Source organism: Salminus brasiliensis, chromosome 2 (genome assembly GCF_030463535.1).
Source record: "Salminus brasiliensis chromosome 2, fSalBra1.hap2, whole genome shotgun sequence".
Classification (NCBI taxonomy): Eukaryota; Metazoa; Chordata; class Actinopteri; order Characiformes; family Bryconidae; genus Salminus; species Salminus brasiliensis.
In genome coordinates this window covers 10,588,893-10,607,418 of record NC_132879.1, presented here as the reverse complement: position 1 = coordinate 10,607,418, position 18,526 = coordinate 10,588,893, and the positions used below count along the sequence as shown (strand labels likewise).

Sequence of the window (18,526 nt, the reverse complement as noted above, 5' to 3'; positions counted from 1 at the left end):
GAGTGAAAGAACAAGGTAGGGGTTTCTAATAAAGTGGCCAGTGAATGGAAATACAAGATATGTGTTTCTAACAAAGTGGCCAGTGAGTGAAAATACAAGATATGTGTTTCTAACAAAGTGACCAGTGGTGGGGAGTACAAGATAAATGTATCTAATAAAGTGGACAGTGAGGAGAAGTACAAGGTTGGTGTTTCTAATAATGTGGCCAGTGAGTGAAAGAACAAGGTAGGGGTTTCTAATAAAGTGGCCAGTGAATGGAAATACAAGGTAGGTGTTTCTAATAAAGTGGCCAGTGAGTGAAAATACAAGATATGTGTTTCTAACAAAGTGGCCAGTGGTGGGGAGTACAAGATAAATGTATCTAATAAAGTGGACATTGAGGAGAAGTAGAAGGTAGGTGTTTCTAATAAAGTGGCCAGTGAGTGAAAATACAAGATATGTGTTTCTAACAAAGTGGCCAGTGGTGGGGAGTACAAGATAAATGTATCTAATAAAGTGGACAGTGAGGAGAAGTAGAAGGTAGGTGTTTCTAATAAAGTGGACAGTGAGTGTATATCCGAGTGATAAAGCCCCCTTGCCAGCTTGAGGAATCAGCATAGCTCAGGTCTGCTCCGACTTTGTTCTTTTCCCTGTTACGGTCCCACATCAGACTCTGAATGTATGGGAAAGCCATCTGCACAGCACCTTTTTGTCCCGCACCTTTTTGCCTCCATTTGAAACTCACAGGAGGGAGTAATCAGAGCCTTGGCTGGCTACTCTTATAATTCATAACAATCAGACCCAGTCTAAACACAGCTCTCTCCACTCCGGGGGCCACGTTAGGGCACGTTTCCTCACATATACATCAATTCCTCGTGACATTCCTTACCTTTACTTCACTTTACTTTCCTTACCTTACCTCAGTTGACAAATTCAGTTTATACTGACAGCACATCATTACACACTCTGACATTTTTCACCTGTGTTTCTGAGCAGGTACAGGAAAGACCAGGCACTGAACCAAGAGGCATAAAGACTAAACTAGAAAAGAGCTTCCAGAATGGTCACTCAGCTTAAAAGGCATTGATTTCCAAGCAGTTGCTAAGCTTTTGCTACATAGTCTTTTGCTACTAGGGTGACTTTGTGATTGCTATGGTATTCCAGGTGTTTGCTGGGTTGTTGAAATGCAGCTACTATGGAATTTTAAAGTATTAGCCCATATAAGGTGTCGCAGGTGGGTGGCAAGTGGATGCAATGGAGTTGCTAAACTGTTTCTAGGTGTCTTCTATGTGACACCAGGAGGTTGCCAGGGCTGTTCCTTAGGCCGTTAAGGTGGTTGTTAAGGTGTATCAAGTGGTATAATGTAGTTTCTAGGGTGTCTGCTATGGTATTCCAAGGTATTTCTTTTTGGTTTCTTGGTGGTTGCTATGGTGGTTATGTTTTAGGTGGTTTCTAAGGAGGTATTATGGTGCTGCTAAAGTGGTTGATATGGTATTTCAGGTGGTTGTTAAAGTGTTTGCTATGGCAGCTGCTATGCTTTTGTTTAAGTATTTGCTAAGGTCTTGCTGTGCTATTTTAAGGTAGTTTCTAGGGTGGTTGCTATGGTATTCCAGGTGGTTGCTATAGTTATTGCTAGGCAGCTGCTGTGGTATTCCAGGTGGGTTGCTAAGGTGTCCCAGGTGGTTGCTAAGGAGGTGGTTTGGTGCTGCTAAGGTGTGTCGTGGTGGTTGATATGCTATTACAGGTGGTTGCTAAGGTGTTGCTAAACTTTTGCACCCTATTCATTCCTATGGGGAAAAATCTGTTGCTACATGGAAACTTTCTTTTTTGCTATTTTTTTGTTTCCATTTTCTTTGTTTCTTCCTTTCCATTTTTATCGTTTTATTGTTCTTTCTTTCTTTTTTCTTTCTTTTTTCAGTCTTTCTCGCTATCGTTATCCCTTTATAAGCTCAATAAGCAGATCCAGGTACAATAGACTTGGGTGGGGGGTTGGGGTGGGGGGTAGTAAGGGCAGAGAAAGTGACTCTATGTGTTAAATATGAAAATATATAATGGTATAATGTGTTCAGTATGCATACTTGAAGGAAACCATATGAAAGTGGGCCAGACAAAGAACCGTCTGTGTTTTCCAGATCGTCCACACCCCCTTTTTCCCCTTTCTCTCAGAGACTGGCGAGAGGGAAAGAGGAAGAGTGAGATCAAAAGAGCGGGAGAGAGAGAGAGAGAGAGAGAGAGAGAGAGAGAGAGAGAGAGAGAATGAAAGATACTGAGAGACGGAAAGAGATAGAGCGAGGAAAGAATGACAGAGTGCAAGAACAAGCATGATAGAGAGAGAAGTAGTAGAAGAAGAAAAGAAAGAGCAAGGGAGTGAGGGAGAAAAGGAGGAGGAGAACAGTAGGAGGGTCTGGAAGGGGGCTGTGCATACTGGCTGTCACTTACACACACACACACACACACTTTTACACACACTGAAGTGCAGGAGAGCTCAGGTGAGTCTTGCGTTTACTGTGTCTAATCTCTTCTGTCTGTCTAATCTCTATCTGATCTATCGGGCCTGAGAACAGATGCAGAACACACACGACGAGATGAAGGACTTACGAAGACTTTCGCTCAGTGCAGTTCCTTTCTCGTGCTGTGTGTGCTCTGCATCTGTTCTCAGGTCAGTCAAAATCTCTAAAGGATCTGTTTGGTCTCTTTGTGAGTGTGAGTTTAATTAAAGCTCTGGGCAGTTCCTTTGTTTTGCCTGTGAGAGTGTAAGTGTATGTGTGTGTGTGTGTGTGTGTGTGTGTGTGTGTGGTGAAGGTGTGGGCGGTGTATCCTTAGTGAACTAGGTACTAGGCACTGTATATCTGGTCCCAGGTAGGCGAAGACAAGCTGCAGGCAGTGCATGTTTACTAAGTGTCCATTCTCAGATACTGAGATAAAGATCCTGATCATAGGAGATAATCATTCATATGGAATACTGAATTATACATAGAGAACACTTTATAACCCTGAATTATTCAGAATTCATAATAATTCAAAATTTAATAAGTCATAGTTGATGCTAAAATATTTGTAGTAGGTACTGAGTAATTCATAGTAGTTACTGAATGATGTATAGTAGACACTGAATTTTTTGCAGTAAAAAAAAGATACTGACTAATTCATAGTGGATACTGAATTATTTACAGTAGGTACTGAATAATGTATTGTAGATACTGACTAATTCATAGTGGATACTGAATTATTTACAGTAGGTACTGAATAATGTATTGTAGATACTGACTAATTCATAGTGGATACTGAATTATTCACAGTAGGTACTGAATGATTTGTAATGGATACTGAATAACCCATAGTAGGTACTGAGTAATTAACAGTGAATACTGAATAATATATAACAGATACTGAACAATTCATAGAAGATACTGAATAATGTATAGTAGTTACTGAAAATATCATAGTAAATACTGAAAACTTCCTAGTGGATACTGCTGAAATTCATAGTAGTAACTGAATAATTCCTAGTGGATACTGAACAATTCATAGCAGGTATTAAATAAATTGTAGTAGATCCTGTAGTAATTGTATATATATATATATATATATATATATATATATATATATATATATATAAATTTGGATTTCTATTGTTTGGTTTTGATCAGTACTCTGAGACAACTAGAGGACAAAATCTAATATCATAAATGAAGTGATAAAGTCATTTTTATGAAGATATGGTTTGATCAATTTAAAATATTTCTTTAGATTTTTATTCAGGCAGACTCAGAGAGCATATGGCCTGAAGAGCGATGGAAATATTAACTGTGGTCATTAATGAGTAATGAGTAAGATATACGATGATCAAGTCAGAGAAAGCTGAAGGTTTATTTTCCTTGTCTAGATCGTGTGTGGTTGCCATACTGGAGTCGAGCAGTGGTGTGCAGTAACAGGAGAGTCAGTAGAGTGTGTATCCGGTGTAGCAGTATCTTAGCGACCGTGATGAATAATGACTTATACATCAGCCACTGAGCTGCAGACGACAGCGGGACGCTTGGCATCTGGTTCTGCTCCGCCTCATTGCTTCTTTACCTGCAGGATTAGACAAGGACCTTTTAACCCCTTCAACTGTAGTTCTGGACTTAGATGGTAGAGGAAGGGTTGTAGACACCTGTTCATCCACATCTTCTGAAATCAAGTGATTGTCCTCCTTTGGTAGACTAACAGTTTCTGCTCATCTGGAAAGCTTTTACACTGCATGTTATAACTTTGCTGTGAGGATTTGATTGCATTTAGCGCATGATTAGTTCTGCCACTCCAGTTCATCTCAAAGTTTTTGAATGGAGCTCCATCACTTCAGAGAACACGGTCTTCTGCTCTGCAACTCCAAACCCCTCTGGCTTATGATAAGCCAGCGTCAAAAGCTAGAGGACTTTACACCATATGTTATAACTTTGCTGTGAGAATTTGATTGCATTCAGCCACAATGAGAGCAACAGTGAGATAGTCAGATACTGATGTTGGATGATTAGTTCTGCCACTTCGACTCATCCCAAATGCCCAAAGGTGTTGGATGAAGCTCCATCACTCCATTGCACACAGTTCTGCTGGTCCACAGCTCAATGCTGAAGGGCATTATACTCCTCTATGCTGCATTGTTCAGCCCTGGGCTCAGCATGGTGACCTTATTCTGATGTGTCGTTGCTCCAGAGTGGTCTATGCTTGCCGGTGGATGCAGCCTAAAGTAGATCTGAAAATATTGTCTATGATTCAGTAACTACTAGAAATGATCTCTACTGCTATCAATGTTAGCATAGTTCCACCGCAGCTCTGTGTCCTTGTATTCGGCCCAGAAGGACGCTCTGTGGTGTGTGAGTCTCTCAGGGGTGTAGAGCTACTGGTGGTGTTTTGGTTGTCTGTCACCAGCGTGTACAAGACGAGGCATGTCGGTTATCACAAGCTCTCTGAACATTACTCTCAAGGAATGCCAATCGCACAGCACAAACCCCAAATTATTTTTCGAGACACTTACAGTGTGTGTGTGTGTGTGTGTGTGTGTGTGTGTATGAGAGAGAGAGTTTAAAAAAGAAGGAAAGGTAGTAAGAAAGAGAGTTAGAAAGACAAAACAGAAGGAAAGAAAGGAAAATTAGATACATATAGATAAGAGGTGAGAGAGAGAAAATAGTGAGAAAAAAGGAATACAATAGAGAAAGTGATGAAGTGAGAGACTGAGAAAGTTAAAGAGAGAGAGAGTGTGTTTGTGTGTTTAGAGTGAGATAAAAGCAGGAAACACTGAGAAAGCAGAGTGAAAGAGAAAGAGAAGGGTCAAAGAGAGAAATAAAAGAAAAAGAAAGAAATAATGGTTAAACAAAGAGAGAGAGAGAGAGAGAGAGAGAGAGAGAGAGAGAGGGTGAGGTTTAAAAAGAGAGGGCGAGAAAAAGGGATTAAAGAGAGAGAGAGAGATAGGTAGAGGGAGAGAGAGAGAGAGAGAGAGAGAGAGAGAGAGAGAGAGAGAGAGTGAGAGAGAGAGAGAGAGAATGGTTAAACAAAGAGATAGAGAGAGAGATAGGAAGAGGGAGAGAGAGATAGGAAGAGAGAGAGAGAGAGAGGGAGAGAGAGAGAGAGAGAGAGAGAGAGAGAGAGAGAGAGAGAAAGGGTGAGGTTTAAGGGATTAGAAATGGGATTAGGAATTAGAAATTAGAGGGCGAGAAAAAGGGATTAAAGAAAGAGAGAGAGAGAAATAGGTATACAACGAGAGGTAGAGAGAAAGAAAGAGAGAAAAAGAGAGAGAGAGAGGAGAGGGAGAGGTTTAAAAAGAGAAAGAGAGAGAGAGAAAGAGGGGGTAGAGAGAGAGAGAGAGAGAGAGAGAGAGAGAGAGAGAGAGAGAGGGAGAGAGAAGTGTTGAACAGGTTGTTGTGGATGTGAGTGATCCAGGCCTGGAAGGCTGTAATAGATCTGGATATAAAAGGTAATTCTGGAAGCTCATCATAAATCAGTCACTACACACACACACACACACACACACACACACACACACAGGTAAACGCAGCTCATTACTGTGGCGAACGTGAGAAAAGAGCGAGCGTTAGCGCCACACTGTAGAGGCACATAAATCAGGCAGGATGAACTCATTAGCTGCAGTAGACGAGCTCGTACCGCTGTTGTCCTGGAGCAGTTTGGCAGCGTTCATCGTCAACTAACGAGTGGTGGAGGAAAAACAAATAGCTGGAGAGCAGTGGAGGAGAGCAAGCAGCTTACCTCACTGTGAAGTCATGTGTGTGTGCTACACACAACTGATAAGTCACACACTCGCCCAAGGCTTCAAGACGAGTAATCACCAGTCGCTGTTTTCCTAATCGGCTTTCCGATGAGTGCTGATACGAGTGCTCTGGCACACTCTCCATCAGAGAGAAGACTACAGGTAGATACTTCTGCAGATCTACAGCTGTGGCACAGCATATTTGGTCATTGGTTCCACTCAAAGTTCTTGGTTCCTCTTAGTGGTTCTTCTTCATGTTCTTCAAGAGTTTCTCTTTCTGAGTCTTGGTTCCTCTCAGTGGTCCTTCCTCATTTCCTTTTAAGTTTTTGTTTTTTATTAGTGATATTTCTCTTTCTCTTTGAGTTTCCTCTTTTAAGTCTTGGTTCATCGACTGGTTCTTCCCCATGTTCTTCAAGAGTTTCTCATTTGAGTCTTGGTTCCTCTCTTGGTCAGTGGTTCTTCGTTGTGTTCTTATGGAGTTTCTCTTTTTAAATCTTGTTTTTTTCAGCAGTTCTTCCTCATGGTCTTAGAGATTCATGATTCCTCTCACTGATTCTTCCCTATGTTCTTCAAGAGTTTCTCTTTTGAGTCTTGGTTCCTCTCTGTGGTTCTTCCTAATGTTCTTCAAGAGTTTCTCTTTTGAGTCTTGGTTCTTCTCTGTGGTTCTCCCTCGTGTTCTTCTTCTCCTCTGGAGTTTATCTTTCTGAGTATCGGTTCCTCTTAGTGGTTCTTCCTTAGCTTAGTTCTTCCTTAGCTTAGTTCTTTCTCATGTCCTTAAATATTATTTTCTTTTTCGTTCTGGTTTTTATTAGTTTGTGTTTTTTTCTCTTGCTCTTGGAGTTTCTTTTTTGGAGTCTTGGTTCCTCTCAGCAGTTTGTCCTCGTGTTCTTAGAAAGTCATGATTCCTCTCAGAGTTGATTTCTCATTAATCCATACTCATTAAGGGGCTGCAACCACATTTCTGCAGGGCTGCTTTGTGTAGAAATAATGCTGAACTGAATTAGCTTCAGCCTTAACTCGTATGGTAAAGCTTCTGTTCCATATCTATAACTCCCAAGCCCAAGATCTAATTTCCTCTAGTCTAAGACTCTGGATCCTCTGCTTTTCACACCTGATGCTACTGCACCTGATCCAGTAAATCAAAGTCTTCTGTAGACAGTAATTAGCTGGAGCGGATGTGGCAGATCATGGTTGGAAGTGAACTATACAGGAAGACAGATTTCCAGGAGCAGGGTTGGGGTACACTGTGCTGTATCATCTTTTCCTGACTGCATGCCTGTTTCAGGGGATAATGACAAGAGCACTACGAAAGAGGCTTTCAAAGCTGTAGGCCTTTGATACTTGATCCTGATACAGCTCTTTAATGTTCTGTGAAAAGATCTGAACCTGTGACCTTGTGGGTTTGGCTGTAGTGTGTGTGGTTGCACTTAAGTTTCCTTTATGTACTGCTGCTGTCACTGCTGTCTTGGCATGGTCCTTCAAAGTGTGAAGAACCAAAAGAGACCATTCAGAAACCAAAAAAGTGTCTTTTGGGTTTTTTTTACATGACGCATCTTGAACTCCACAACCTACAAAAAAACCCTTTTTTGAGGAGTGCTGTGGTCCATACTGGCTGGGTCGACTCCAGCAGCAGCTCTTGAACATTTTATTTCAGCCTGGAAGTGATAAACGTTAATGGCTACCATCAAAGGTCCCATCTCCTCGTAGCATATCTAAACAATGCAGCTGTTTCTCGCTGGTATCGTGACAGGGAGTGTGCTGATCAGAAGGCCGCTGCAGCCAAGTGGGTTTGTTTGAGTCAATTGTCTTCAGTTTAGCGGTGACGGCACGAAGCAGAGGATGGAGGCGTTTGGGAGAGTGGGGCCTCTGATCTCAGGAAGTGCAAGACTCATCAGTAGCAGAAGAGGGAGTCGCTCTCTGTGTAGGCTGTAATAGGTTTTAATAGTGTGTGAAAGGCGATGATTGTGATAAATGGTGTCTCTCCAGTTCACATGCCTTCAGGCTCTGGTTCCACAGGATAAGAGACAGAGAGAGAGAGAGAGAGAGAGAGAGAGAGAGAGAGAGAGAGAGAGCATTGCCGGCACAGGCCAGAGGTGATTTACGCCCTGCAGATAGTTTTTTCTCTCCACCCCACTTGAAACTCTGCCGCTTAATGCATGGACCCAGTTCAGTTTGTGGTTTTCATTGCACAAAAGCTTATGCAGCAGAACAGAGAGTAAGACCTTTTCAGCACATTCTTGGGATATCTCCAGTTGCCAACACCCCAAAAGCATTTGAACCCTCCCTGCTTCCAAGATGAGGAACAAGACTTTATCACATTTCAGCCCCTAATTAGGCAACACCTAGTTGCCTCTGCCACCCCTTCCTTCTCCTCACCATTAGTCAAAAGAAAAATGACTTTTGCATTGTTGTGTTACATGAGTAGGAAATTCAGTTCATTCTTGACAATAATAATTCATTGGTGGGAGTGTCATTTCCACAGCTGATTGGGAAAAAAATGAATGTTAATAAAACCAAAGGAAATGTCCCTCCTTTAGTCGAGTACAAAGGAAGCTTAAATTTGACTGATGATGATTGCATACCTCAGGCATGGCTTGAGCCTCGCCCCTCTTGGTCTCAGATTGGACATGAGCCTTTTTTTTATAGGACAGGCCTATTTTATATGGTCGCTCTTCAAGGCTCAGTTGCACCCTTGGAAGAGAGAGTGCTAGTGGGTCTGCTTGGGCTCCACACATTTTTCATCTTTGGGTAGCGCCCCCTTTCTCAGATAACAAGCCCATGTGGGCCCTGTGCTGATATCCCAACTGGGAACTTAAAAGTATTGTCCTCGGGTTCCACATTGACCCTACATATGGATGCCCAGGCTCATTGATGGGACCAGGAAGGGTTAAGCATGGGCTCCATCTAGGTTGTACACCACACACATGGGCCAAGATGGGACCCATGTTAAATTAGGGTGGGCTGTAATGATGGGGCCCTTGTACCCTGACATGGGTGTAGGTATTACTTCAGGGGTGGACAATACAACACTAATTATCTGTTTAAAAAACTATCAAACATAAAGCGAGGGTTGCTATTGAGCCTGGTAGGCATCCATATGTGGGGTCAACGTGGAACTCAAGGAAAAAGCGTCCTCTTGCTATCCATACAGGCCCCACATGGGCATTTAAGTTGGAAACTGGCTACACCAAAAGAAATATGTTGTACATCAAATTTGTGCTCACTGTGTTTATTTTGCTATTGAGGCCTTGCCTCCCAAGTGGGCTGTGTACTGCTACTCAGATGGATGTTTTTTGTATTGGTCTAATGGTTCAAACCTTTCTGTTTCAGGTGGGAGAGGACAAGTAGAAGCCATTCTGAGTTCTTCTCAATGACACACGCCCCAAGTGCCCCAGCATCAGTGGGAGTTTTGTAGAAATGTTGAGCAAAAGCAGAAGTTAAGACATCCTACTTAGTCTGGATAAACGATTTGCCCGAGCAGCCGCGTCTCATCGGACCTAATCCGGACCGAACAAATAAAAGACCATTAACTTTGCCTCAGATTGAAATAACACTGGCCTTGATGAAGCCACCCAGGGTGAATCTGTCAACAATGTGAGGATACAGAGGGATTATAACGTCAAGGATCTATTCATAACGTTAATGTATAAAATAAATCCTTGTTGAAATGAGCATCTCTTGAACAGTGACATTCAGAAAGTCTGGACGACCTTTAGGCTGAATGGTTTCATAGTCGTAAGAAATTGCAGGAAGCTACGAAACATTGCCTTTCTTTTCAGACATTGTTGGAACATTTCAAGAGCAAGGGGCGTGCACGTGTCTTTCGAGGACTGCAGCCAGCCTTCTGAACGTCGCACTACTCTAAAGGGGGTGTTTAGGGACTGAGAGAAGAAAGAGAGGAAGAGAAGTTTCTGGAGCACTGAAGGAAAACAGACCCAAGCAGAACAGTGGATGGTGTTTCAGCTTTTAGCGGATCTGCAGCGGAGCACATCACGAATTGTGAAATTTCCTTGGCTTTTCTCCATGGGAACCGATCCAGGGTGCATCAGAGAGAGGGAGAGAGTGGGAGAGTCTGCCAGGACAGTCCAGTTAGAGTTTGAGTAATATTGTGTGGAGTATAAGGCAAAGCAAACGTGTGGCTTTTCAACACATCTCTATCTCCTCAGACGGATTACTCCAGAGAGAAACCTCCAGGCAGATGCAGAGGTGAAGCCATATCTTTTCACTCCTGCTTGTGGCTTTTCTTCTTCTTCTTTTTTTTTGCAAGTCCAAAAAGCTAGAAACCCCCCTCCCATCTGGGCCACCCTGACCTCCAGTCAGACACAAACACAAAGCTTCGGTCAAGCCCAGACAAGCAGGCGAACGGGACACCGCGGACCAAGAGACAACGCTGTCTTGCTCTTAAAACACCTAAAGGAGCCACTGCTGAACATTTGCCAGCCTCAGGCCAGGAGGAAGGGATGGAAAGGGAGCACGACCCCGTCAGTAGAGGTGTCAGCTGGTCGGGGCCTGGTGCCACAATGCTGACTTCGCTTCGAAGAACCGAAGCACAGAAAGGCCATGAAGAAGTGATCTCTTGTGGGGAAAGTGGGGACAGGACTAGTCCTCATGTTTGGGAGAAGGAGAAGCACAGCTGGGTCAAAGTGAAGCCAGCCCTGACCTCTAGCTCCAGCCGCCCGGGACGCAAAACAAGTAAATATTTACTTTAAGATCTTGTTTGTTACATGGAATAACCCTGGTCCTGCAGCACCCCTGCCCTGCATATATAGTGGTGTTTTGCCTACTCTGAAAACATCAGATGTACAGGGATGGGGAACTCCAGGTCCAGAACTTGGGATGCCTAACAGTACATTTATACTTGTTGTTTGGTTCCTTTGGTCTGGGTCAAATCAGAAAATGATACATTGCTGTTTTTTTTAGTTCCGGTTGGTTAAGGGTTCATTCTCAAATATTTGATATGAAACCAGAAGGTGCCAAAAAATAGAAAATGGCACGTGAGTGATGAGGACTACTTGGATTTTAAATCTTGCATGAATTATTATTTTTTATTAAAGTCATATACTGTCACTGTCATGCAAAAACCTTGTATGTCTATATTTGTTTGTTTTACTTTTTTACAAAATGTGAATCTGGCAGTTGTTCTTGAATGGACCAATAGAAATGCTCCACAATTACTTAAAATATAACCTTTTTACAGTGACTTCCATTGAAAGTTACGAAGGTTTTTTCCTTCTCTTGTACAAAAACTTTGACATTCTGGAGACACAAAGTTTTTGCATGACTAGTGAATAGTTTTATTTTTTTTAAATATCATTGCTTAACATAGAGTCTTTCATAATGGCTTAAAATGTGCCTCAGCCTGGTTTTAAAAGTGAAACGAGCTGTTCGGTAATGACTAATTCAGAGCTCATGAAGAAACTCATCCACATGTCAGAAACTTGTCTGTTGCAAGTACCAACGGGATCTGCACAACGGCAGACGAATGACAAGGTCTTTCCATGTTAAACCAGAGTTTGATTGGAAGACTGTCGAGACTGACCTCCTCTGGTTGTCTCAGGCCTGGTCACACATATCTAGATGTTTTTGGAAATGTAGTTTTTTTCTGTTCTGGCTTTCTCTCCTTAAGAAAACTGTGTTTTAGGTCAGTGAAACTGGAGAATCTTAAAAACACTCTCCAGGGTGGAGATTGTTGAGGGCCCTGTTTTCATTGCTGTAGGATGGAAAGTGCAGCTTTTTGAAAGCTTTAGATGTTAACTTAAGCATGGTCATTGTTTAATGAATGACTGGGTTTGCTTTTTCGTTGCACTGTGACAGAACGTCCAGGTACTCCACGTCCCTACCAGGAGTGTGTAGATGTATGAGACAGCAGTGTAGCCATGGCAATGAAAGAGAAAAAGCTTAAGATGGATTTTTATTTTATTTATTTTTCAAAACTGGATTAGATTTTTGTTTTGAGATATTTCATTAGGGGGAGCACATTGACCCCACAGGGAGTGTGTATGTCACCCCCACAGCCTGGGGTGTCTACATGTGTTTCCTCCGGGTACTCAGGTTTCCTCTTGCCTCCCAAAAACACACACAATAGATAAACTGGCTGTGCTAACTTGCCTCTAGGTGTGAGTGTGTGTGTGTGTGGTACCCTGCGATGGACTGGTGACCTGGCCAATGGATATCCCAATGATTCCAGGTAAAACGTTTCTTGAAGGTTCCTCAATGCACCTTAAGAGGTTCCTCCACAGTTTCAACTGAAAGAACCTCCAAACGTCCTCAAGGACCTTATACTTTTAACAGTGCAGGCTCTGGACCCACCAGGACCCTGACCAAGAAAAGGCTGATAAGAAGATCTAAACAAAGCTGCCCAGTGTGAACAGAGCCTACGTTTCTGCTGGGGGGATTGAATGCTTGGTGCCTTAGCTTATCTTTTTTACATCCGAGACTAAAAGCATGACTATAGTTGTAGTATGTCAACAACTCATGTTGGACACCATGGCTCAGTTATGAGCCTTGTGTAGATTCATATGGGTGCCTTGGTATGTCGTCATCAGGAAAGAATTACATCTGAGTTTGATAGAAACCAGGCCAGATCACCACACCCTTACTGGTCAAGCTTCAGAAAGTGCTCAACATTAAACATTAAACACAACATCTGCTTCCTTCTGGTTACAGTGCTGATTTTCCTCCACTGTAATGCAGTAATGGGCCTCTCTCAGCCTCAACCGCAGACCCGCTGACCATAATGCGTGCACTAAAAAGAGTTCGCTGGAAGGAATTCGCGATCAGAAACACAGATGACCGGTCGCCATCGGCCGGTGGGAGGCCTTTCACACTCCTGCGCCAGTGCTTTCAGTTCTGAGCGGGTGGGAAAAGCATTAAAAGCAGCTCGAAGTTCAGAGAGCGTGCTTCAGACAGGGTGCAGTTGTGATCAGGTATTTCTACAGGCCACGCTAGTGTTGTTTCAGCTTTCGGGGCGAGTGCGAAGTGACGTGTTTGAGGGGCCAAGAGGTGGAGGCGAGAGCGTGAAGAGAGCGAGGGGGGAAATGAACAGGGCTGGAAGAAAATAGAAAGACAAGTTATTGCTTCATTGTGTTGTGTTGGTCCCAGACCGTTTCCAGGGAGAAATGAAGTAGAAAACCAATGACCAACTGGAGTAAGTAGGGGCACACACACACACACACATACACACACACACACACACAGACGCCCACACAGTCTCTCTCCCACTCTCTCTCCATGTGGAATAATATATCTTTACAGCATCCTAGCGTGTAGACATATTGTGCCCTCAAAGGCATCTCATGTGTTAACCTTTATTTCTGACATCAGCCTCCAGACCTTAAATGCATTAAACAGCGCTGAATTCTGGCTCTCTGTGGTTTCTTGGGTTAGGGAAACTCTCCTAGCTCTGTACTCAGCATTCGCGAGCCAAATCTACCCGACCTGGCAGCTGACTCCGAGCAAATGTGCCTTTAACCTAACGTGTTCCTAATTAAGAGTCGGATTCCTCACGAACGCACAGCATCTGTTTTCATATACAGAATCTGCTGTATCTGAAAAACTGCAGAAGGAAAAACCTGAATGCTGTAAACGCAACTCGACCTGTTTTACGGCTGCACGTTGCCACTGTCACGCAAAAGCCTTGTATGTCCATCTTTGACGTTTTTCGCCTTTTGACATTAGGTCAATCTAGCAGTTGTTTAGGACATTCTGTCAAAATTTCATGATGAATGCAGCAATAGAAATGCTCCAAAATGACTTGGCATAAAATCTTTTACACTGACTTCCATTGAAAGTTAAGCATTTTTTCCCTCCTCCTGTAAAGATGACATTTTGGAGAAAATATTGGAGATATTGTTCAGAAAATGTCTGAAAAGTCTTGTTGAAATAAGGTTGGTCTGTGTATTTGTGCAGTAGACCTCCAAGGAAAACCCTGAATCCCATTTTGTCCATATCCATGCGCAAACACACACACAGGCTAATAAATATGCTTGCCAAGCCCAGTGGAAGCATGTCATTTTATCTCGTCCCTTGGTGAACAACCACAACATCAGATAGGGTGATTTGACCTCTGATACGCAGCCCTGGGGAGGCCAGGGTCAGAGTCCTCCACATTCTAGGGAGATTTCTTCTTCTGCCCTCACTGAGGACCAATACATCACACAGCCGGCCATCAGCAGCACTGCCGGGGGCTAAAAGATTCCTCTCTGTCTCTGTCTCTCCCCACTCGTTTCACTTTCTTTCCTTTTCTGCCCTTCTGAACTTTTGGCCCCACTCTATCTGTGCTCTCTCCTCACTTTCCCAGTTCTCTCTCTTCCGTCCTGCTGGAGGAGGAGGGGGTTTCTGTCCCTTCCTGAAAGGTTAATGTGCAGTGGAGGGGCACTGAGTCAGGTTACTTATCATGGCTGACTGCACAGGCCAGACTGTACTAAACTCTAGATGCCAGATGAATAATAATAACCCTAACACTAACAATCCAAACCCTGTCCCAAACTTCATTCCAAATCCTAACACCAATAATCCAAATCCTGATCCTATTACCCAACACCAATGATCCAACATTCTTCTCAATCCTAACACCAACAATCCAAACCCTGATCCCATTGCCCAACACCAATGATCCAACATTCTTCTCAATCCTAACACCAACAATCCAAACCCTGATCCCATTGCCCAACACCAATGATCCAACATTCTTCTCAATCCAAACACCAATAATCCAAATCCTGTTCACATTACCAACACCAATAATCCAGATTTTATTCTCAATAGTAACACCAATAATCCAGATCTCATTCCCAACCCTAACACCAATAATCCAAACCCTGATCCCATTACCCAACACCAATGATCCAACATTCTTCTCAATCCAAACACCAATAATCCAAACCCTGATCCCATTGCCGAACACCAATAATCCAACATCCTTCTCAATCAAAACACCAATTATTCAAATCCTACACCAACATCCAACACTAATAATCCAAACCTCATTCCCAACCCTAACACTAATAATCCAAACCTCATTCCCAAACCTAACACTAAAAGTTCAAAGCCTGTTCTTATTATCTCCAACTCAAATTAAATGCTAATACTACCAGTAATCCAGCTCATAACACCAATAATCCAGATTTTATTCTCAATCCTAACACTATCAATCCAGACCTCATTCCCAACCCCAACACTTACATTAACCCTACATCTAAAACCTGGTACCTTTACCTCCATGTCCAGTCTAAACACTGGCAACGTAATAGAGATATACATACTGAAGAGTATTCTCAGACTCAGGAAGAGAGAGAGAAGAAGGAGAAGAGGGTGGGAGAGAGAGAGAGAGAGAGAGAGAGAGAGAGAGAGAGAGAGAGAGAGAGCTCCTGTCTGCCTCCTCTACAGCTCATCACCCGCAACGAAACGAAACACGAGCCGAAGCTCAGTCTGAGAGAGAGAGAGAGAGAGAGAGAGAGAGAGAGAGAGAGAGAGAGAGAGAGAGAGAGGGACGGTTTGACGGCAGAAGGCGGAGGAGCAGCGAGCGCAGCGGCAGCGCAGAGAGTTCAGCACGGTAAGGAAAAGAGGGACAGAGGGAACAGCAGCGGGAGCTTCCAGTCCTCAGTCCGAATACCTTCCTAAACCTGGGCACAGTCAACAAGACAGACACTTTCTGGGGTGAGCGGCTGTCTTTTAAGAAGGGTAAACTACTACAAGTCTTTCCTAACGTAGAATCCAGCTGATGGTGTCTGAGGAACACAGGTGAATGTGACCTGAGCTGAGGGTGGAGAAGTGGACCTTCTCTATAGGAACTTCTTGGCATGGGAGCTGCTGTTTAGATTTCAGGCAGAGAGCCAGCATCTGACGTGCTGTAGGTGGTTTAGTCCATGTGGCTGGAGTTTGGTTTGCGTGGTAGGAGTTTAGTCTGGAATTGGCTGTGTGGTAGTGGGGTGTAGTCTGTTTGGTACGGGTTTAGTCTGGGTGTTTTATCTGGTATAGGCTGCATGTTAGGGGTTGTGTGTGTGGTAAGGGTTTAGTCTGGTATTGCCAGTATCTGCTGGGAAGGAAGGGAGCTTGCCTAGTCTGGGATTGCCTTAGAAGGGTACGGGTTTAGTCTGTGTGCTATGGGTTTAGTCTAAGAGGTATGGGTTTACTCTGTTAGTGGCTGTACAGTAGGGGGTTTAGTCTGTTTGGTAAGAGTTGGTTAGTCTGTAAGTTTAGTTTAATACCCCCTCTTAATGTTAGGTGTTTAGTTAGTGTTGTAGGCATTGCCTGTATATTAGGGGTTTAGTCCAAGCAGAATGGGTTTAGTCTGGTATTGGTTGTATGGTATGGGGTTAGTCTATTATTGGCTGTATGGCAGGGGTTTAGTCTGTGTGGTAAGTATGTGGGTTTAGTGTAGTATTGCCTGTATGTAAATGTTTAATGTGTATGTATGTAAAGGGGTTTAGTGTGGTATGGGTCTAATCTGGTACGGGCTGTATGTCAGGGGTTTAGTCTGAGTTGTGATTCGTATCTGCTATATGGCAGGGCTTGATACTTACTGTGTGAGGGTTAAGTTTGTGTGATGGGGTTTAGTTTCGTGGTAGGGGTTTAGGTTTGTGGTAGGGGTTTAGCTTGTACAATGTTGATTTAGTTTGTGGGATAGATGCATAATTTGTGGGTAGGGGTTTAGTTTGCTTGGTAACATTTTAATATATGTAGTAGGGATTAGTTTGTGTGGTAGGGGTTTAGTTGATGGGATGGGGATTCATTTGTGTGGCAGTGGGGTTGGTTTGTGAGTAGGGGTTAGTTTTGTGGTAGTGCTTCAACTTGTGTAATATTGATTTAGTTTGTAGGATAGAGGTTTAGTCTGTGTGTAGGGGTTTAGTTTTTGTGGAAAGGTTTTGTCATGGTGGTTTTGTGTAATATTGAATTAGTTTGTGTAATAGAGGTTTAATCTATGTGTAGGGGTTTAGTTTGTGTTGTAGGGGGTTAGTTTGTGTTGTAGGGGTTTAGTTTGTGTTGTAGGGGGTTAGTTTGTGTTGTAGGGGTTTAGTTTGTGAGTAGGGTTTAGTTTGTGATAAGGATTTAGTTTATGGTAGTTGTTTTAAGCTGTGTAATATTGTCTTAGTTTGTGTAATAGAGGTTTAATTTGTGTGTACAGGTTTAGTTTGTGTTGTAGGGGTTTAGTTTGTGTGGTAGGGATTTAGTTTTTGTGATAAGGGTTTAGTTTTGTGGTAGTGGATTTAGGCTCTGTAATATTGATTTAGTTTGTGTAATAGAGATTTAATCTGTGTGTACAGGTTTAGTTTGTGTTGTAGGGGTTTAGTTTGTGTTGTAGGGGGTTAGTTTGTGTTGTAGGGGTTTAGTTTGTGAGTAGGGTTTAGTTTGTGATAAGGGTTTAGTTTGTGGTAGTTGTTTTAAGCTGTGTAATATTGTCTTAGTTTGTGTAATAGAGGTTTAATCTGTGTTGTAGGGGTTTAGTTTGTGTGGTAGGGGTTTAGTTTTTGTGATAAAGTTTAGTTTTGTGGTAAGGGTTTAGTTTGTGTGGTAGGGGTTTAGTTTGTGATAAGGGCTCAGTTTGTAGTAGTGGTTTTAGGCTATGTAATATTGATTTAGTTTGTGTAATAGAGGTTTAATCTGTGTGTAGGGGTTTAGTTTGTGTGGTAGGGGTTTAGTTTGTGATAAGGGCTCAGTTTGTAGTAGTGGTTTTAAGCTGTGTAATATTGATTTAGTTTGTGTAATAGAGGTTTAATCTGTGTGTAGGGGTTTAGTTTGTTTACTAGCTTTTAATCTGTGCAGTAGGGCTTAGTTTGTGTGGTAGGGATTTAGCCCTTCAAATGGGCTGTGTGCTTTTGACTGAGCTCTGGCAGAGATATAGTTTGTGTGATATGGGATTCATTTGTTTGGTAAGAATTTACTTTGGTACCATCGATGGAGATTGCCTAATGTCTACTTCTGATGACTTGTTGCTGGCTTGTTTGACGAGTTGTAACTAAGCAGTAACAAGAAGTGTGTAAGCATTGTGGCTTTCTTACTGTCATCATCGTTGGGCTTATTGCTTAATTAATGGAGTGACATGTTTAAACCCAAGCTGTCTAAGCATTAGGTCACCACCGTCTCTGTGCCTGTGAGTGATTACTGTGTGGCCGCCACACTGCACAGCAAAAGTCAGATTATTACATTCTAAATAACGGTAAAGAAAGTTTGTTCTTTCTGCTTTAAATATCAGACTTTTACTGTGGACTGTGGTGACGGCTGGTTTCACAGACACCGACTTCTTCTGAATATTAAGAAACTGAAGATGCATATTTGTGCAGAAAGAAAATGGAAAATGCTAACCAC

The 18,526-nt window shown here is 42.7% G+C and overlaps 1 protein-coding gene across 1 annotated transcript in view; it reads left to right on the top strand.

The window, feature by feature from the left end:
* The first annotated feature begins 2,243 nt into the window (after nt 1-2,243).
* The window catches only part of LOC140550353 (synaptopodin), a 29,663-nt gene continuing 13,380 nt past the window's right edge, over nt 2,244-18,526 (top strand). The window contains exons 1-2 of the mRNA XM_072674305.1: nt 2,244-2,468; nt 9,551-10,912. Coding sequence (XP_072530406.1) covers nt 10,681-10,912 — 232 coding nt within the window. The 5' untranslated portion in view covers nt 2,244-2,468; nt 9,551-10,680. The remainder of the gene's footprint in view (nt 2,469-9,550; nt 10,913-18,526) is intronic.